The sequence below is a fragment of the Papio anubis genome, chromosome 1 (genome assembly GCF_008728515.1).
Source record: "Papio anubis isolate 15944 chromosome 1, Panubis1.0, whole genome shotgun sequence".
Taxonomy (NCBI): Eukaryota; Metazoa; Chordata; class Mammalia; order Primates; family Cercopithecidae; genus Papio; species Papio anubis.
This window is the reverse complement of record NC_044976.1, coordinates 189823472-189846277: the sequence shown is the minus strand read 5'-3', so window position 1 is coordinate 189846277 and position 22806 is coordinate 189823472. Positions and strand designations below refer to the sequence as shown.

The 22806-nt window shown below is 37.2% G+C and overlaps 1 protein-coding gene across 13 annotated transcripts in view; it reads left to right on the top strand.

Annotated features, from left to right (window-relative positions):
- The window catches only part of DNM3 (dynamin 3), a 566482-nt gene that overhangs the window by 167622 nt on the left and 376054 nt on the right, over positions 1-22806 (top strand). For all 13 annotated transcript variants that reach the window (XM_031662793.1, XM_009194141.4, XM_031662781.1 and 10 more), the window contains 3 exons: positions 17997-18095; positions 18697-18857; positions 22432-22574. In XM_031662793.1, the coding sequence (XP_031518653.1) occupies positions 17997-18095; positions 18697-18857; positions 22432-22574 (403 nt within the window). The remainder of the gene's footprint in view (positions 1-17996; positions 18096-18696; positions 18858-22431; positions 22575-22806) is intronic.

The window sequence follows — 22806 nt, the reverse complement described above, 5'->3', positions numbered from 1 at the left end:
TCTTTTTCATTTCTCTTTTTTCCTACAAATATTAAATCTTCCAAGTACTTTGCTAGAATCTGGACTATGTTGGTAAGCAAGGCAGAGTCCCTGCCACCAGAGTGACAGTAATTTTTGTTCTCCATTATTTACCTAATATTTTACCAAGCATCACATACAGTAATATTACCTGATAATTTTTAAAATAAAAACTGTGTTATTCAGAATTGTTGAAAGTAACAAGAAACTACTAGTCGGAAAACTTATAGAAAAAAAGATGAAATTCTTCCTATTCATCACCGTTTGCTTTCAGAATTAAAATATTCCATAATCTTTGCCAGACAGAAAGAACAACATTGATTTCAAATCACCCTCCCCCACAACTCCCATCAAAATCCAAAACAAAACAAAAAAAATGCATTAACTGAAGGACATCTAATTTCCCGAGTCTGTTTTTAATTTTGCTGTATACATTTTTATATTAACTCTATATTGATTTTTTTCATTGCTGTTGTTCCAGTGTACACAGTGTTCCAGATTACTTTTCTGGCAACTGCTGATGTGGTTTGTGGCTATGTTTGGTCCCATTTCTTAATTAGATGAAATGACACCCCACTTATAATTTAGTTACATAAAAATGGTAGAAATGTCAGTGTTTTTATAGGAAAATAACCGTGCTGACAACACATCTAGGTAACATGGTAGAATGGTATCATATATCTTCTCTGGATTTTATATTTCAATGCTTGGGTGATCCTAAAAAAGTAAGCTTATTTTTAAAATTAATTTATTCACTTAATAAATATTTACTGAGTTCTTATTCTGTGTTTGGCAGTGATGTGAATAGCTTAGAATATGTATGTAGTTCCTGGTTTTGAAGAGACTATGCCTCGGTAGGGAAAACTGAAATATAAGCAGGCTCCTAGTGTTGTATAAGAGCTATGATTTCAGTGTAAATAGGAAGATTTAAGGGCACAAAGAAAGGGTTCTGAGTTCTGCTTTTGGGAGCCTGATTGAGGACCTGTTAATGAGGTCTGAAAGAAATTTTGAAGGATGGGTAGGAGTTGACCAAAAAAGTAAGAGAAGGATATTTGGAGCTTATGGGAATGGGATTATAAAGGTGAAGGGGGCATGTGAAGAAGTAAAAGTCACTGGGTTTGACTGAGGCTTAGTATTGCAGTAGGTCAAAGATATTGTTGAGAAATGAAGCTGGTGAGATCACAACTTTTACTTATTGAATGATTTTTATGTACCACATACTTTACAAGTACTATTTAAATTAATACACTTTATTGTTTTGAGCAGTTTTAAGTACTTAGCAAAATTAGGCAGCAAGTACAGAGAGTTCCCACATAATCTCATCCCCACCATGTACAACTTCCCCTACTATCAGCATTCCACACCAGAGTGGTACATTGTAATCAATTGTCCCACAGACACTTGCACACACATTTATAGCAGCATGATTTGCAATGGTGAAAATATGGAACCAGCCTAAATGCCCATCAATCCACGAGTGGATAAAGAAATTGTGGTATAAATATATACGATGGAATACTATTCAGCCATGAAAAGGAACAAATTAATGTCATTTGCAGCAACCTGGATGGAACTGGAGACTATTATTCTAAGTGAAGTAACTCAGGAATGTAGACATAAAATTTTAATCTATTTGGGTAAATACAAAGGAGGACAATTCCTGAATCATATGGCAATAATATTTTTAGTTTTGTTAGAAACTTGCGAACTGTCTTCCAAAGTGGCTATACCATTTTGCATTCCCTCCAGCCATAAACGAGGGTTCCTGTTGCTCCACATCCTCACCAAATTTGGTATTGTCAGTTTTGTGGATTTTAGCCATTCTAATAGATGTGTAGTAGCATTTCATTGTTGTTTGAAGTTGCAATTTCCTGATGGAATATGATGTTGAACATTTTTTTCATAGGCTTACTTGTCATCTGTTTCTCTTCTTTGGTAAGGCTGTTCAGGTATTTTTCTTATTTTTTAATTGAGTTGTTACTGTTGAGTTTTAAGAGTATTTTTATATATTTTGGATAACAGTTCTTTATAAGATGTGGGGTTTCTTTTGCAATTATTTTCTTCTAGTCTGTGACTTGTTTTTTCACTCTCTTGAATTTTTGTTTCTGAGCACAGCTTTTAAGTTTTAATGAAGTCCCCCTTATTGATTATTTCTTTCATGGATCATGTCTTTGGTGTTGTGTCTAGAAAGTCATTGCTATACCAGGGTGATGTGATTTTCTCCTATGTTAACTTTTAGGAGTCTTTTCAGTTTTGTGAGTCTATTACCCACCTTGAGTTAATTTTTATTAAGAGTGTGAGGTTTGTGTCTGTATTCATCTTTTTCCATGTAGCTGTCCAGTTGTTTCAGCAAAATTTTTCATAAAAACTATCTTTGCCTGTGTATCTTTGTCAAGGATCTGTTGACTATGTTTATATGGGTCTGTTTCTGGGCTCTATTTTATTGTTTTACATGTCTGTACTTTCACTAGTACCACACTGTGTTGATTACTGCAGTTTTATTGTAAGTCTTAAAGGCAGATGTGTCAGTCCTCCAACTTTGTTCTTCTTTTATATTGTGTTGGCTATCCTGGGCTCTTTGCTTCTCCATACAAAACTTAGAATCAGTTTGTTGATATCCACAAAATAACTTACTGGGATTTTGATTGAGATTTCATTGAATCTATAGATTAAGTTGGGAAGAACTAATGTCTTTGCAATATTGAGTCTTTCTACTTGTTAACATGTAAATATCTCTTCATTTATTTAGCTCCTCTTTAATATCTTTCATCAGTGTTTTGTAGTTTTCCTCATGCAGATCTTGCACATATTTTGTTAAATTTATACTTTAATATTTCATTTTTGGGGGTTCTGATGTAAATGGTAACATACTTTTAATTTCAAATTCTGCTTGTTTATTGCCGGTATATAGGAAAATGACTTTTATATATTAACCTTGTATTCTGTAAACTAGCTATAATTGCTTATTAGTTTCAGGAGTATTTTTGTCAATACTTTTGGATTTTCTATATACATAATTATGTCATCTGTGAGCAAAGACACATTTATTTCTTTCTTTATAACCTATAAAGAGTTATTTCATTTTCTTTTCTTATTGCATTAGCTAGGACTTCCAGTGTGATGCTGAAAAGCACTGGTGAGAGAGAACATTTTTGCCTTTTTCCTGATCTCAGTGGGAAAGTTTTGAGGTTCTCACCATTAAGAATGATGTTGGCTGGGCGCGGTGGCTCATGCCTGTAATCCCAGCACTTTGGGAGGCCGAGGTGGGTGGGGTGGATCACCTGAGGTCAGGAGTTTGAGACCAGCTTGGCCAACATGGTGAAACCCCATCTCTACTAAAATTTCAAAAAAAATTAACCAGGCGTGGTGCTGGATGCCTGTAATCCCAGCTACTTGGGAGGCTGAGGCAGGAGAATCACTTGAACTCAGGATGCGGAGGTTGCAGTGAGCTGAGATTGCACCACTGCACTCTAGGCTGGGCAAGAGAATGACAGTCCATCTAAAAAAAAAAAAAAAGAATGATGTTAACTGTAGGTGTTGTAGGTGTTTTGTAGATGTAGATGTTCTTTATCAAGTTGAGAAAGTTACCCTCTATTTTTACTTTTCTGACATTAAAAAACTTATGAATTGGTATTGAATTTTGTCAATTTTTCTGCATCTTTTTAAATTTTTCTACATTTTTATTAATAGGATCATGCGGTTTTTTCCCTGCTTTATCCTGTCGATGTGGTAGATTACATTAATTGATTTTCAAATGTTTAACCAGCCCAGTATTTCTATACTTGGGATAAATCACACTACATTGTTGGACTTGACTTACTAACATTCTGTTGAGGATTGTTGCACCTATATTCATAAGAGATATTGGTCTGTAGTTTTCTTTGAATGTCTTTACATGGTTTTGGTATTAGGGTAATGCTGGTGTTATAGAAGGAGTTAGTATTCCTCTGATTCTAACTTCTGGGAGAGATTGTGAAAAATTGGTATGATTTCTTTCTTAAATATTTGGTAAAATTCATCAGTAAACCCATGTGGGTCTCATGCTTTCTGTTTTGGAAGGTTATTATTAATTTAATTTCTTTGATGAATATAAGCCCCTTCCAATGACCTATTTCTTCTGGTGTGATTTTGGAAAATTGTGTCTTTTAAGAAATTGGTTCATTTTAAATTTATTTTTAATTAATTAATGAAAAATAAAAACCATCTTAATCTGTCACCCAGGCTGGAGGGCAGTGTTGCAGTCATAGCTCATTGCAGCCTCAAACTCCTGGGCTCAAGCAATCCTCTCACCTCAGCCTCCTGGGAATTGGTTCATTGTATTTAGGTTTTCAAATTTATGGGTATACAGTTGTTCATAATATTCTCTTATTATTCTTTTACTGTTCATGAGACCTGTAGTCATGTCCTTTCTTTCATTTCTGACATTAGAAATTTGCATGTTCTCTCTTTTTGATTAGTCTGGCTAGAGACTTATTGATATTATAAATCTTTAAAAAAAACTGGATTTAGTTTGATTTTGTGCTCCAGTTTTTATTATTTCTTTCATTTGCTTACTTTGGATTTAATTTGCTCTTCTTTTTCTAGTATTCTAAGGTAGAAGCTTAGATTATTAATTTCAGATCTTTCTTTTTTTCTAATATATGTATTCAATATTATGCATTTCCTTCTAAGCAATGCTTTTACTGCATTCCACAAATTTGGTAAGTTGTATTTTCATTTAGTTCAAACTGTTTAAGTTTCTCATAAGATTTTTTTTTACCCGTGTGTTATTTAGAAGTGTGTAGTTTAATCTCCAAACATCATGAGATTTTCCAGCTATCTTTCTGTTATTGATTTCTATTTTAATTCCACTGTGATCTGATAACAGAATTGTATGATTTCTATTCTTTTAATTTTGTTAGGGTGTTTTATGACCCAGACAGTGGTCTATCTTGGTGAGTATCCATGAACTTGGTCAAGTTCATGTGAACTAGATAAAAATGTTTATTCTCCTGTTGGATGAAGTAGCCTATAAATGTCCATTATATCCAGTTGATTATGTTGCTTTTTAGTTCAACTATGTCCTTCCTTACGGATTTTCTGCCTGCTGGATCTATCCATTTCTGATAGAGAAGTGTTAAGTCTGTAACTGTAATAGTGGATCCATCTATTTCTTTGCAGTTCTTTCTGTTTCTCCTCATGTATTTTTTATGCTCTGCTGTTAGATTCATACATGTTAAGAATTGTTATGCCTTCTTGGAGAAATGATGTTTTTATTGCTATATAATGCCCCTTTTTTCTCTTAACAACTCTCTTTGCTATGAAGTCTATTCTGTTGGATGTTAGTGTAGCTAATCCCAGTTTCTTTTTATTAGTGTTAGCATGGTATATCTTTCCTCGTCTATTTACTTTTAATCTATATGTTTTTATATTTAAAGTGATTTTTTTTGTAGATAATATATAGTTGTATCTTGTTTTTTGATCCACTCTGACAATCTGTCTTTTAGTTGGTGCATTTAGACCATTGACATTCAAGGTGATTACTGATACAGTTGAATTAATATCTATTAATTTGTTACTGTTTCTATTTGTTGCCCCTGTTTTCTTTTCTTATTTTTGTCTCCCACTCTTTTTCTCCCATTTGTGCCTTTAGTTGAGCATTTTATGTGATTCCATTTTATCTTCTTTCTTAGTATATAAGTTGCACTTGTCTAAAACTTTCTAAATGGTTGCTCTAGAATTTGCTATGTACATTTACAATTAATTCATGTCCACTTTCAAATAACACTATACACTCCCCGACTTATGATGGTTTAACTTACAATTTTTTGACTTTTTGATGGTGAGAAAGTGATAGAAATTCAGTACACTTCTTGACTTATTATGGTGTTATGTCCCAATTACAACCCCATTGTAAATAGAGGAGCATCTGTACCACTTTAAGAGTAGTGTGAGCACCTGATAATAACAAAATAATTTTAATTCTTTCATCCTGTTCCTTGTATTGTTGCTGTCAATTATTTTACTTACATATAAGCATATGAATAGGAATAAAATACATTGTTGCTATTATTTTGAACAAATTGTTATCTGTTAGATCGATTAAGGATTGTTACCTTACTTATTCCTTTTCTTATTCTCTTGTTTTCTTTATGTAGATCTGAGTTTCTGACTTAACATTATTTTCCTTTTTTCTAAATAATTTATTTTAACGTTTCTCTGTGAAGTAATTCCACTGGCAACAAACTTCCTCCATTTTTGTTTATCTGAGAAAGTCTATTTCTCCTTCAGTTTTACTTCCCCCTCCTTCCCTCCCTCCCTCCTTGCTTCCCTCCCTCCTTCCTTCCCTCCCTCCTTCCTTCCTTTCCTCCCTCCCTCCTTCCCTCCCTTCTTTCCTTTTTTCTTCCTTGCTTCCTTTGTTCCTTCCTTCTTTCCTTTCTCTGTCTCCTTCTTCCTCTCTCTCCTCTCTTTTCTTTCTCTCTCTCTTCTCTTTTTTCTTTTCTTCTTTACTTCCCCTTCCTTCCTTCCTTCCTTCCTTCCTTCCTTCCTTCCTTCCTTCCTTCCTTCCTTCCTTCCTTCCTTCCTTCCTTCCTTCCTTTTCCTTTTCCTTTCTGTTTTTTTTTCTTTTCTTTTCTTTCATGAGTCTGGTACACCAGGATCTCCTTCACTTTTGAAAGATAATTTGCAGGGTACAGAATTCTAAGTTGATGTTTTATTTTTCAGCACTTTAAATATTTCACTTTCACCTCTTCTTGTGTGCATGGTTTGTGAGGAGAATTCTGACATAATTCTTATGTTTGCAATCCTTTAGGTAAAGTTCTCCCCCACCCCGGGGCTTCTTTCAAGATTTTTATTTTTGCTTTTTTTTTTTTTTTGCATTCAAATATACTATGCCTAGTTATAACTTTTGGGGGGCATTTATCCCACTTGCTCTTAGAGCTTCCTGGACCTGTGGTTTGATGTCTGATGTTGGGGGGAATTCTCAGTCATTATTTCTTTGAATATCTGTTCCCTTCTCTTCTTTCTTCTGTATATGTTAAGCCTTTTGTAGTTGTCTCACCATTCTTGGATATTCTGTTCTGTTTCCCCACCCTATCCCCCAGTATTTGTTTTTCTTTTCAATTTTAGATGTTTCTATTGAAATATGCTCAAGCTTCGTGATTGTTTCCTCAACTTTTTCCAGTCTAGTCAAATGAACCCAATCAAAAGCATTCTTCATTTCTGTTAGTCTTTTTGATCTCCAGCATTTCTTTTTATTCTTTCTTAGCATTTCCATATCTCTGCTTACATTGCCCATCTGTTCTTGTAGGCTGTATATCTTATCTACTGGAAGCCTTAGGATGTTAATCACAGTTGTTTTTTTTTTTTTTTTTTTAAATTCCCAGTCTGATAACTCTAGCATTAGAGTTAGAGTTCTGAGTCTGGTTCTGATGCTTGCTTTGTCTCTTCAAACTGTGGGGTTTTCTTTGTTTGCCTTTTAATATGCCTTGTAATTTTTTCTTGATAGGCAGACTGGGTGCTGTATGATGTACTGGGTACAAGACATTGTGATAACTAGGCTGTAGTCATGTGGTGGTAAGGTGCGGAGTGAGAGGAAGCATGCTGTAGTCCTATGATTAGATCTCATGTCTTTTAATGAGCCTGTGCTTCTGGATTGCGAGTCTCACACATGCTTCTTAGTTGCTGCCCCACCCCTTTAGGTGGGACTGGATGGCTAGAGTGGACTAGAGTTGTATATTTTTCTTCCCCTATATAGAAGACTACAGATGCTGAAGTTAGGCATTTCCTTCTCCCCAATATGTTAGGATCTGGAAAACCCTCAGTAGTATAGGCTCTTGTTAAATAACTTCTCTTAAGGTCAGACCTTGGTAAGAACAGAGTGGGCCAGGCGTGGTGGCTCACGCCTGTAATCCCAGCGCTTTGGGAGGCTGAGGCAGGCGGATCACAAGGTGAGGAAAAAAAAGCCATCCCGGGAAAAAAAGGGAAAACTCTACAAAAAATAAAAAAAAAAAAAAAAAAAAGAAAAATTAGCTGGGCGTGGTAGCAGGCGCCTGTAGTTCCAGCTACTCGGGAGGCTGAGGCAGGAGAATGGCGTGAACCCGGGAGGCAGAGCTTGCAGTGAGCCGAGATCGTGCCACTGCACTCCAGCCTGGGCGACAGAGCGAGACTCTGTCTCAAAAAAAAAAAAAAAAAAAAAAGGAAGAAACTATCCGTCCCTTGCCCACCCCTCCTGACTCTTGATTATCTTGATTATTGATTTCCAGAGGCTACCACTTTCAATCCTTTTAGCTATTGATTTTGATAGTTACCACCATATTTTTATGTAATCTGTTCATATTACTATTTTTGATTTTTCTTAGTTTTAGATACTCACTGTAGAGAAGGAGGATTTAGCTGTCTTATATCCTTCTCCTATACTTACATGCACTCATACACTCACATATGCACTTATCCTCCTACATTATACTAAAAGAATCATATTTTGCTAAATACATTTTTATAATCCTGAAAATGTTATTCATAGCCGAGCTATGTGATAAATTTTGATTATTTCTTCCATGATATGGTCTTTTTTGAGGTTGATAATTATCTCTCTTTGGTTTGTTTGCATAGTTTTCTGTACATCTATCACTAACGCATTCCCAATCTCTCCTACAGAAGTCTCAATCTCTCAGAAATCAGACTCTAAGTCTAATGTTTAAAACCTTAAAAACATTCAGGATTAGGTACTTTTATGTTTATTTTCTTGGTGGAGGAAGAAATCTCTTCAGGACTCTCTGTTCTCTCATTCCAATAGATATCAATTACTCTCTTGGTCTCGTACTGGGATCTATACCATCCTGAAAACTTCCTTCTTTTCTTGGTTGTATACCTGCTTCCTGGATCTCACGTCGTCCTCTTTATTAGTTTGCTTCCTTGTTTTGTAGAACACATTATTTAACAACGTTCTTAAAAAGGTGAAAGGGAGGTAAAATATTTTGAGATTTGCAAGTCTGGAAATATCTTTTCCTACTGTCACATTTATTGATAATTTAGAATTCTAGGTTAGAAATGATTTTTTCTCTCAGAATTTCAAAAACATTGCTCTATTGTTTTTTAGTTTCCAGTTTGCTGCTGGGAAGACAGATGCTGTAGTGATTCCCAATACTTTCTTTGTGTCTTTTCTTTCTTTAAGTTCTCTGGGAACTTTTTAGTATCTTTTATCAGCTCTCAGTGTTTTGAAATCTTTTACTGATATGCCATTTTGTGTGTATGTGCATGTGTGCGTGTGCTCATTTTCTGTTAGGTACTTGTTGAGTTTGTTCAATCCATAAATTCCTTATACTTATAGGTCATTTTCTTGGATAGGATCTCCCCAACCACAAACTGTTTCTGTTTGATTTTCTCTCTTTGGAATGCCAGTTATTCAAATATTGAATCTTCTGTACCATTTCTCTAGTTTTAAAAATGTGGTGGGTTTTTCTTTTCCTATTGTTTACTTATTTTTTTTTTCTTTTGTTTTCTGGAACAGTTCCTTAAGTTTTTCTTCCATTTTACTAACCTTTTAATTTCTGCTCTCCTATTTTCAGTTATTGAGATTTTTTTTTGCCTGATGTTTCTGTTTATGGCCTTCTAATTTTTTTCCATGAATGCAATAAGTTCTCCTTTCTCTCAGAATATTAGTAAAAATGATCAAGTTGTATTCTGTATTTTGCATTATCTTTTTTTCCTTCAGGTTTCATGTTACAATATTTATTTGTTTTGGTCTCTGAGAATCTTTTTGGCCTTCCTTCCTTCCTTCCTTCCTTCCGTCCTTCCTTCCTTCCTTCCTTCCTTAATTTTCACAAAAGTTTTTATTGTGACCAACAGTAAATATTCAAAAAAGTAATAATATCCATTGACTCAATATCCTTCAGAGAATAGAAACAATGGAAAAAACCTGTTAATTTTATAAGAATAGGTAAATTTTGGTATCCATATCTGACAATGCAATTACAAGAAGGGAAATTTACAGACCATGATCATTTTGGAACTAAATTTATATATCCTATTCAAAAATCCAGCTATATTTTATAAGGAGGTTATATCATGACCAAATTTGGTTTATACAATTAATTCAGTATATACTAGTTCCTGAATAAAGAGTAATAATAGTCTTGGGCTGGCAAGCCGGATAGGAACAGCTCTGGTGTGCAGCTGACAGTAAGATCAATGCAGAAGGCAGGTGATTTCTGTAATCCAACTGAGGTACCCAGCTCATCTTATTGGGACTGGTTAGATAGTGGGTGCAGCCCATGTAGGGCAAGCCAAAGCAGGATGGGGTGTTACCTCACCTGGGAAGTGTGTGGGGTTGGGAAACTCCCTCCCCTAGTGAAGGGAAGCTGGGAGGGACTGTGCCTAGAGGAATGGTGCATTCCAACCCAGATACTATGCTTTTCCCATGGTCTTTACAACCCACAGGCAAGAGATTCACTCAGGTGCCTACACCACCAGGGCCCAGGGTTTCAAGCACAAAACTGGGTGGCTGTTTGGGCAGACACTGAGCTAGCTGTAGCAGTTTTTTTTGGTCATACCCCAGTTGTACCTGGCACCTGCTAGACAGAACCATTCACTCCCCTGGAAAGGGGGCTGAAGCCAGGGAGCCAAGTGGTCTAGCTCAGTGGATCCCACACCCACAGAGCTCAGCAAGCTAAGATCCACTAGCTTGAAATTCTCACTGCCAGCACAACAGTCTGAAATTGACTTGGGACGCTTGAACTTGGTTTGGGGAGGGGCGTCTGCCATTACTGAGGCTGGAGTAGGTGATTTTCCCCTCATAGTGTAAACAAAGCCACTGGGAAGTTCGAACTGAGTGGAGCCCACTGCAGCTCAGCAAAGCCATTGTAGCCAGATTGTTTCTTTAGATTCCTCCTCTCTGGGCAGGGCATCTCTGAAAGAAAGGCAGCAGTCCCATATAGATAAAACTCCTATCTTCTTAGGACAGAGCACCTGGGGGAAAGGGTGGCTGTGGGCACAGCTTCAGCGGACTTAAACGTTCCTGTCTGCCAGCTCTGAAGAGAGCAGTGGATCTCTCAGAACAGCATTTGAGCTCTGCTAAGGGACAGAATGTCTCCTTAAGTGGGTCCCTGACCTGCGTACCTCCTGACTGGGAAACACCTCCCAGCAGGGGTTGACCGACACCCTATACAGGAGAGCTCTGGCTGACATCTAGCAGGTGCCCCTCTGGGATGTAAATTCCAGAGGAAGGAATAGACAGCAATCTTTGCTGTTCTGCAGCCTCCGCTGATGATACCCGGGCAAACAGGATCTGAAGTGGACCTCCAGCAAACTCCAGCAGACCTGCAGCAGAGGGGCCTATTAGAAGGAAAACTAACAAACAGAAAAGAAAAGAATCAACATCAACAAAAAGGACGCCCACACAGAAACCCCATCTGAAGATCACCAACCTCAAAGACCAAAGGTAGATAACTCCATGAAGATGAGGGAAAAACAGCACAACAAGGCTGAAAATTCCAAAACCAGAATGCCTCTTCTCCAAAGGATCACAACTCCTCACTAGCAAGGGAACAAAACTGGATGGAGATTGAGTTTGGCGAATTGACAGAAACAGGCTTCACAAGTTCATAACAAACTCCTCTGAGCTAAAGGAGGATGTTCTAACACAATGCAAGGAAGCTAAGAACCTTGAAAAAAAGTTAGAGGAATTGCTAACTAGAATAACCACTTTAGAGGAGAACACAAATGACCTGATGGACCTGAAAAACACAGCACGAGAACTTCGTGAAGCATTCACAAGTATCAGTAGCCAAATCAATCAAGTGGAAGAAAGGATATCAGAGATTGAAGATCACCTTAATGAAATAAAGCATGAAGACAAGATTAGAGAAAAAAGTATGAAAAGGAATGAACAAAGCCTCCAAGAAATATGGGACTATGTGAAAAGATCAAACCTGCATGTGATTGGTGTACCTGAAAGTGACAGGGAGAATGGAACCAAGTTGAAAAACACTTTTCAGGATATTATCCAGGAGACCTTCCCCAACCTAGCAAGACAGGGCAACAGTCAAATTCCGGAAATACAGAAAACACCACAAAGATACTCCTTGAGAAGAGCAACCCCAAGACACATAATCATCAGATTCACCAAAGTTGAAATGAAGGAAAAAATGTTAAGGGCAGCCTGAGGGAAAAAATGTTAAGGGCAGCCTGAGGTTGGGTTACACACAAAAGGAAGCCCATCAGACTAACAGCAGATCTCTCTGTAGAAACCCTACAAGCCAGAAGAGAGTGGAGGCCAATATTCAACATTCTTTTTTTTGAGACAGATTCGCACTTTGTTACTCAGGCTGGAATGCAGTGGCGCAATCTCAGCTCACTGCAAGCTCCGCCTCCTGGGTTCACTCCATTCTACTGCCTCAGCCTCCTGAGTAGCTGGGACTACGGGAACCTACCACCATGCCTGGCTAATTTTTTGTATTTTTAGTAGAGACAGGGTTTCACCGTGTTAGCCAGGATGGTCTCAATCTCCTATCCTCGTGATCCACCCATCTCGGCCTCCCAAAGTGCTGGGATTACAGGCATGATCAACATTCTTAAAGAAAAGAATTTTCAACCCAGAAATTCTTATCCAGCCAAACTAAGCTTCATAAGTGAAGGAGAAATAAAATCCTTTACAGACAAGCAAATACTGAGAGATTTTGTCACCACTAGGACTGCGTTACAAGAGCTCCTGAAGGGAGCACTAAACATGGAAAGGAACAACTGATTCCAGCCACTGCAAAAACATACTGAATTATAAAGACCATTGACACTACAAAGAAAGTGCATCAAATAACAGGCAAAATAGCCAACTGGCATTGTAATGACAGGATCAAATTCACACATAACAGTATTAACCTTAAATGTAAAAGGGCTAAATCACCCAATTAAAAAACACACACTGGGCTGGGCACAGTAGCTCACACCTGTAATCCCAGCACTTTAGGATGCCAAGGTGGGTGGATCATGAGGTCAGGAGTTCGAGACCAGCCTGGACAAGATGCTGAAACCCCGTCTCTAGTAAAAAAATACAAAAATTAGCCTGGCGTGGTGGCATGCGCATGTAGTCCCAGCTACTCGGGAGACTGAGGCAGGAGAATCACTGGAACCCAGGAGGCAGAGGTGGCAGTGAGCTGAGATTGTGCCACTGCACTCCAGCTTGGGTGACACAGAAAGACTCTGTCTCAAGAAAACACACACACACACACACACACACACACAGAGGCAAATTGGATAAAGAGTCAAGACCCATTGGTGTGCTGTATTCAGGAGACCCATAGCACATGCAAAGACACACATAGACTCAAAATAAAGGGATGGAAGAATATTTACCAAGCAAATGGAAAGCAAAAAAAAAAGCAGGGGTTGCAATCCTAGTATCTGATTAAACAGACTTTAAACCAACAAAGATCAAAAAAGACAAAGAAGGGCATTACATAATAGTAAAGGGATCAATGCAACAAGAAAAGCTAACTATCTGAAATATATATGCACCCAATACAGGAGCACCCAGATTCATAAAGCAAGTTCTTAGAGGCCTACAGAGAGACTTGGACTCCCACATAATAATAGTGGGAGACTTTAACACCACACTGTCAATATTAGACAGGTCAATGAGACAGGAAATTAATGAGGATATTCAGGACTTGAACTCAGCTCTGGACCAAAAGGACGTACTAGACATCTACAGAACTCTCCACCCCAAATCAACAGAATATACATTTTTCTCAGCACCACAACATACTTATTCCAAAATTGACCACATTATTGGAAGTAAAACACTCCTCAGCAAATGCAAAAGAATGGAAATCATAACTAACAGTCTCTCTGACCACAGTGCCATCAAATTAGAACTCAGGATTAAGAAACTCACTGAAAACCGCACAACTTTGTGAAAACTGAACAACCTGGTCATGAATGACTACTGGGTAAATAACGAAATTAAGGCAGAAATAAATAAGTTCTTTGAAACCAATGAGAATAAAGATATAATGTACCAGAATCTCTGGGACACAGCTAAAGCAGTGTTTATAGAGGAATTTATAGTACCAAATGCTCACAGGAGAAAGCAGGAAAGATCTAAAATCAACACCCTAACATCATGATTAAAATAACTAGAGAAGCAAGAGCAAAAATATTCAAAAGCTAGCATAAGAGAAGAAATAACTAAGACAAGAGCAGAACTGAAGGAGACAGAGACACGAGAAGCCCTTCAAAAAATCAATGAATTCAGGAGCTGGTTTTTTGAAAAGATTAACAAAATAGACCACTAGCCAGATTAATAAAGAATAAAAGAGAGAAGAATCAAACACAATAAAAAATGATAAAGGGGATATCACCACTGATCCCACAGGAATACAAACTACCATCAGAGAATACCATAAACACCTCTAAGCAAATAAACAAGGAAATCTAGAAACAATGGATAAATTACTAGACACATACACCCTCCCAAAACTAAACCAGGAAGAAGTCAAATCCCTGAATAGACCAATAACAAGTCTGAAATTGAGGCAGTAATTAATAGCCTACCAACCAAAAAAAGCCCAGGACCAGGTAGATTTCACAGACAAATTCTACCAGAGGTACAAAGAGGAGGTGGTAGCATTCCTTCTGAAACTATTCCAAACAATAAAAAAAGAGGGACTCCTCCCTAACTCATTTTATGAGGCACCATCATCCTGATACTAAAACCTGGTGGAGACACAATAAAAAAAGAAAATTTCAGGCCAATATCCCCGATGAACATTGATGCAAAAATCTTCAGTAAAATACTGGCATACCAAACCTAGCAGCACATCAAAAAGCTTATCCTCCATGATCAAGTCAACTTCATCCCTGGGATGCAAGGCTGGCTCAACATACACAAATCAATAAACGTAATCCATCACATAAACACAACCAACAACAAAAATCACATGATTATCTCAATAGATGCAGAAAGGCCTTCAATAAAATTCAACATCCCTTCATGCTAAAAACTCTCAATAAATGAGGTATTGATGGAACATATCTCAAAATAATAAGAGCTATTTATGACAAACCCACAGCCAATATCATACTGAATGGGCAAAAGTTGATAGCATTCCCTTTGAAAACTGGCACAAGACCAGGATGCCCTCTCTCACCACTCCTATTCAACATAGGAAGTTCTGGCCAGGGCAATCAGGCAAGAGAAAGAAATAAAGCATATTTAAATAGGAAGAGAGGAAGTGAAATTATCCCTGTTTGCAGATGACATGATTGTATATTTAGAAAACCCCATCATCTCAGCCTGAAATCTCCTTAAGCTGATAAGCAACTTCAGCAAAGTCTCAGGGTACAAAATCAATGTGCAAAAATCACAAGCATTCCTATACACCAATAATAGACAAACAGCCAAATTATGCATGAACTCTCATTTGCAATTGCTACAAGGAGAATAAAATACCTAGGAATACAACTTACAAGGGATGTGGAGGACCTCTTCAAGGAGAACTACAAACCACTGCTCAAGGAAATAAAAGAGGACATAAACAAATGGAAAAACATTCCACGCTCATGGATAGGAAGAATCAATATCATGAAAATGGCCATAGTGTCCAAAGTAATTTATAGATTCAATGCTATATCTATCAAGCTGCCACTGACTTTCTTCACAGAATTAGAAAAATCTACTTTAAATTTCATATGGAATCAAAAAAGAGCCCGCATTGCCAAGACAATCCTAAGCAAAAAGAACAAAGCTGGAGGCATGATACTACCTGACTTCAAATTATACTACAAGCCTGCAGTAACCAAAACAGCATGGTACTGGTACCAAAACAGATATATAGACCAATGGAACAGAACAGAGGCCTCAGAAATAATGCCCCACATCTACAACCATCTGATCTTTGACAAACCTGACAAAAACAAGCAAGGGGGAAAGGATTTCCTATTTAACAAATGTTGTTGGGAAAACTGGCTAGCCATATGCAGAAAACTGAAACTGGACCCCTTCCTTACACCTTATACAAAAATTAACCCAAGATGGATTAAAGACTTAAATGCAAGCCCAAAACCATAAAAACCCTAGAATAAAACCTATGCAATACTATTCAGGCCATAGGCATGGACAAAGACTTCATGACTAAAACACCAAAAGCAATGGCAACAAAAGCCAAAACTGACAAATGGGATCTAATGAAAGATCTTCTGCACAGCAAAAGAAACTATAATCAGAGTGAACAGGCAACCTACAGAATGGGAGAAAATGTTGGCAATCTACCCATCTGACAAAGGGCTAATATCCATAATCTACAAGGAATGTAAACAAATTTACAAGAGAAAAACAATCCCATCAAAAAGTGGGTGAAGGTTATGAACAGACTCTTCTTGAATGAAGACATTTATGCAGCCAACAAACATATGAAGAAAAGCTCATCATCACTGGTCATTAGAGAAATGCAAATTAAAACCACAATGAGATACCATCTCATGCCAGTTAGAATGGTGACCATTAAAGAGTTAGGAAACAACAGATGCTGGAGAGGATGTGGAGAAATAGGAATGCTTTTACACTGTTGGTGGGAGTGTAAATTAGTTCAACCACTGTGGAAGACAGTGTGGGAACCCCTTAAGGATCTAGAACCAGAAATACCATTTGACCCAGCAATCCCATTACTAGGTATATACCCAAAGAAATATAAATTATCCTACTATACAGACACATGCATACGTATGTTTATTGATGCACTATTTACAGTAGTAAAGACTTGAAGCCAACCCAAATGGACATCAATGATAGACTGCTAAAGAAAATGTGGTACATATATACCATGGAGTACTATGTAGCCATAAAAAGGAATGAGTTCGTGTCCTTTGCAGGGACATGAATGAAGCTGGAAGCCATCATCCTCAGCAAACTAACACAGGAACAGAAAACCAAACACCACATGTTCTCACTCATAAGTGGGAGTTGAACGAGAACACATAGACACAGGGAGGGGAACAACACACACTGGGGCCAGTCAGGAGGTTGGGGGTGAGAGGAGGGAGAACATTAGGACAAACAGCTAATGCATGCAGGGCTTAAAACCTAAATGACAGGTTGATAGGTGCAGCAAACCACCATGACACTCGTATACCTATGTAACAGATCTACACATTCTGCACTTGTATCCTGGAACTTAAAGTAAAATAAAACAAAAAGCAATATAAATTACTAGGCACATACCATCCATTTCATCTAATGAAGAAAGCAAATGGCAAATATCATGTATCTGACGTGCTACTCAAAATGTCTAGGTTCTTACATTATTTATTACTGAAAGAAACCTTGGAGATCATGGTTTCTAACTATTTATTTGACAGATGAGGAAAACTGAGACCTGTGGAGTTTTGGTGACATGCCTTGAGACTAGAATCCAAGCCTAGTACAGTCTTCTTTCCATTAAATCGTATTTCCTTTTCTAAGGCATGGCGAATGCTGTGTGGCTTACGAGTTTATTTTTGGTGATGACACTATACCTGCTTTTCTTCCTTTATTTTTTTTTGACCTCAGTGACTAGAACTGGATCAATACTAATCCTTGGTTTATGACACACTCTCACAATTGGTCCATGTATAACCTATTTATTTATTTGCTTTTAATAATGTAATACATAAAACTTCAAACATTCATATTTGGTGGAGAACTTGGGAAGAAATGAAAATGTATAATTTCCATATATGCCTGGTACAAAAATAAACTCATATATTTGGAAATTATTTAGTGCTACAGCTGTTTGTTTTTCCCCCTTGGGTTGAAGGTTATCTTCTGGATGGGTGGTTTGGCAACTCTCCTCCTCATCACATTGAAATCACCAAACTCAAGTAGCACTTAGAAAACAAAGTAAGACAGAAGGAAATGGGAAAACGACCAGGAAAATGTGCTTTACATTTAGCATTGTGACATATATGTCTTTAAAATTTGTTAGTCTTCTGCAAATTGTGTAATGTTCGGTTTGTTTATGATGCAGGTCTGAGAACCATTGGAGTTATCACCAAACTGGACCTTATGGATGAAGGAACAGATGCCAGGGATGTTCTAGAGAACAAACTGTTGCCTCTTCGCAGGGGTAATGTACTGTGGTCTATACAATACTTTTTTGTTTGTTTGTTTGTTTTTGGTTATATGGAAGAGAAATGATTGGGAAGCCACTAGGAGTTTTGGTTTTAATGCCTTCTCAGTTGTAAGGAATGGATTTATCATTAGTTATACTTTTTATGGAATGGCTGTATGTTCCCGAATGATATATTAGAAAATAATTCAAAGGGAGAACTATTCTTTAAAATAACAGGAATAATAAAACAGGAAAAGGAAGGAGTTTGAAGCGAGGTTATAAATATTCATCATAGACTGCATAAACTTATACTATTGTAAGCCTGATATTTACTTGCCTGCTATATGACAAAACTGCGAAGATACACACTCTCTTAAAATGCACACAGTTTAAGGGTGAGAGACACTATTGTATTGACGCTAAAAAATTATTGTGAGCTCAATCAGTAGCCTGTGTTCAATACTGATGTTTCCCATTGAGTTTTATAAAGGGACTCAGTCTTCACACCTAAAACTAGTTTTGCTTTTCTTAGTCTTCCTATGTGAGAGCCTTGAAATCTCCCTGGAATAAGCCACAAAAAGTGTCCCCAACTCCATAGATTTGTGTTTTGTTTCAGGTTACGTGGGGGTGGTAAACAGAAGCCAGAAGGACATAGACGGGAAGAAGGACATAAAGGCAGCCATGTTGGCAGAGAGGAAGTTTTTCCTTTCCCACCCGGCTTACAGACATATCGCTGACCGAATGGGAACCCCACACCTGCAGAAGGTCCTTAATCAGGTAAAAATGTTCTTTCAAGCAACAAGAACAGTTATGAAATATGTAAGTGGATGCTGGAATTTGTATTTATTATTTTTAAGTTTATTTTTTTCCAAAACAAGACATGCAGCTTCAATGATAGGGATTTTTAAAATGGGTATTAGTACCTCAGATTCACACTATTACCATTCTCAGTGAATAGAACTCATCTTCCTGTTATTGAAAGAAGAGTTCTCAAAGCAGAAACACATACCTATTTAGGAACAGTGAATAGGGATATACATTTTAGCATATATTCATTTGTAATATGTAGTTACCTTGAGAAGTTAAATTTTTATAACTTTGAAAAGTTGATCTCTTGGTACCTGTTTTTGAAGCACCAATCTGTAATGGCTAGGTTACACTTTGTTAATTTTTTTTATGACTTTGTTTAGAATTGATTTGTTTCTTAATTTAAAATCTTTAGAATCACAAATCCTGGTTTAATAATCATTGATTTCCACTCATCTAAGATGCTTTTCCAGATGACCCCTTTTCCCACAATAATTTAGAATTGGGCCTTCTGCCTACCCCGCTCCATGCACTATGCACAAACTTCTTCCATAAATCCTCAATGCTCTTACTTGGTTACAGACATTCCTTCCCCTATTGGAGTTAAGTGTTATGACAAGCATCATTGTCATTGAATGCAGGGCCCCCTCCTTGAGTTTTGATTATATTGACTTCATGTGACTAGCAGCCTTTCTCACAAATATTCTTATAAGTTATGCTTTAACTGTTACGTACAAACTTAATCAGGCAATCAATCAATCAAGTAGATTTATGATTCTTAGCTCCTAGAAAGTATCAATAGCTGTCATAATATGTGACATTATACCTGAACAATTTAGGCAAAACAACTGAGAAGAAATTTTAGAAAATAAAAAATTGTGTTATAATTCCATTTTAAGAGATTTCAACACAGACTATTGTAAAGTTTATACTTTTTAATTAAAGATAAATATTTGGACTCTAGGAAACATCACTATGATTGTATCATTTAAAAATATGAATATATTTTAGAGAAGGAGCATTGTTATGCAAGAATCCTAACACTCTACCAATATATTTTGCATTGTCAAAACTGTCTTTAGAATACTGCTTTCACAGCTGTATTGGCCTACAAAAAACACAAATAAACTGAGAAAATCTTAGAAGAAAATCACTAATATGATTAGAAAGATAAAGCTTGAAATGAGTTAGGTTTTGAATACTGGAAAAACAGAAGGAGGTGGTTGACTATTAGATTATTACAGGTGACGCCCAAGTTATGACATAATTGGATTCTCGTTGACTAAAAATTGAATGTTTTTTTTTTCTGAAGATGTCTCCTTTCCTGGATAATCACTCTCTCTTTATTGCTTCAAGAATATTTATACTATGTTTGAAACTAAGATAATTCTATGGCTATGTATGTGTACCAATACTTCTGATCCTATAGGATAAGCAAAATGACATGACATTTTTGAAAAATTGAATGAAATTTTCATTGTAGGGGGAAGGCAGAGAAAGAGGTAGTGAGTTGTATGAGATGATATTGGAGATGTAGGCAGTGGCTGAATCCTGTAATGTTTCTAGACCAAATTGAGGATTTTGGCTCTTACCTAAGACCAATAAGGAGTCATTTAAGGGTCCTGAGTAGAGGAATAACAAGATCAGATCCATGGGTGAAAAAAGAATATGGTATTGAAGACAGGAAGACCAAGAGTAGACCAGTTAGGAGTAAAAGAGAAATTATGGGAATTTGGTTGTAAGGGCCAGTGGAGATGAAAAGAAGGGGCAGGTTTGAGAAATGTTCAGGAAAATTGAGGACTAGGTGGTAGATTAGAGCTGTTGGATGTTGGGAGAGGTGGAGTCAAGGTTATGTCCCAGGTTTCCAGGTTCTTATAAAGTCACCAAGATGGGGAACCCTGAAGGGAAGATCAAATACTTGATTTTGGAAATGTTGAGCTTGAGATGTCATTGACACATCCAAGAGGAGAAGTCAAGCAGTTGGTCAAATATGCATGCCACAGCACAGATAAATCTTGTTTGGAGACAACATCTTACAGCTATAGGTATTTGGATGTTTACTGAAGCCATGGATGGAATGAGATTCCCTGAAGAGAGAACAGAGAGTAAACAAAAAAGAGGCCTCAGACCCAGATTTGAGGAATTTCAATAATTACTGTTCTGGCAAAGAGGGTGAATTGTCCAAGGAAATAGAGAAGATATATCGAGAATGGATAGCAGAAAAATTAGAGAAGCTGGAGTCATGGAAGCCAGGGGAAGAAGTGTTTTAGAAAGCCACAGTATTGCTTTGCTCTGGAGATGTCTGAGAAGCAAAAGGTGAAAATCAGGTATTTTTATTTACCAGTTCACATGGCAATCAGTTGGTTGTGGTTGCTGTTTCTATTAGATTTGGGTCCTTGTCTCTCGTGACGTTGCTATCGGGAATGCTGTCCTCTCAGCTCTTTTTTTGCCTGCTTCATAGTTAGAACAGCAGTGCATGCCAGGGTGCTAACATAACAATTTATTACTGTGAGCAAGGGGGTAATACAGTTATAAACTATTGACAAATAACTCTAGATTTATTTAATAAATATATTCAGGTGACCTCAGATAAACATAAAGATGACTGAAAATAGTTTCTTCAGTCAATCTGGGTATATTAATTCTTCCTAATTTTAATATTTTTTATTTTTTTCTGCATTTCTAGGAAGTTTATATTCTTTTTATTGATTTCAAGTTCATCACTTAGGCAGTTCAAGAAGGTTATCTGTTTTTTCTTTTAATTAAGACTTTCTTTAACTGCATTGTAATAGAAAGACCGTAAGACCTAAACAATCTAGGTTTTTATCTCACCTTTGTTCTTAATTAATCATGCACTCTTAGGCTCTAGGAGAAGTTTTCATTGTACTGAGCTTGAGGTGCCTGCTGATCTCAGTGGAAATATCAAGTAGATGGTTATGTCGAGCCTTCAATAGCAGAGAGAGCTTTCCCTTACTCAGTCATGGAGTTGCACTGGGACCTAGAGGTGGAAGTACGAGTAAGTTGCTGCCTCAGCTGAAGAATGTGGAGAAAGTCAACAGCTGGCAGGTGCCTCTGGCACCTTGGCTACCTGAGCTCCACCTGTGTGGTAAACCACTTAGTCCTGAGAACACCAGGCAGCACCTGTGACTCCTAGCGTCCTTCATTTCTATCACATTCTAACTTAAGGTTCCTTTGTACCAGGTAGGAGATCTGATAAGTCAATCCTTGCTAACTAAGGTGTTATTGGGCAGCCTCATTAGTAACATTAGCTGCATTTTTACAGGATCTTCCCAGATTTAAAGAGATAGCTCAAGTGAGTGACTCTAAATGAGGGAATTTTGAGCATCTCTGAAGGGCAGTGGAGGAGGGAGTTGGTGTTTCTTCTCCCTATCTACATAATAGTCATTCTCAAATGTAGACATAATGTTTGAAATTTTGAATGATTATAAAAACAATGGAGGCTGATATTTGTCTCCTGAGTTAGTCTTTAATCTGTGTATATGATTCAATCTTCAATCTGTGTGTATGATTTTGTTTTGTTTAGCAACTTACCAACCACATTCGGGATACCCTACCAAACTTCAGGAACAAACTACAGGGACAGTTGCTCTCCATAGAACACGAAGTAGAAGCCTACAAAAATTTCAAACCAGAAGACCCAACCAGGAAGACCAAAGCATTGCTGCAGTAGGTCACCTTTCCCTTCCTTGGCACAGCATTTTAAACTAATTTTTTTAGTTTTCTTTTGCCTTAGTCTATTTGTCATGTTGTTTCTTAGGCTTAACAGAGGCAGCAGGTAAACTATCTGAGACTATCTATATGATATACAAGAACTCTTGAATTTTTATGCTTTGTTGAACACGAATTATTGGTATTACTCTGTTATTATCAACTTACCAATTGAGCATCGCTATGCCCA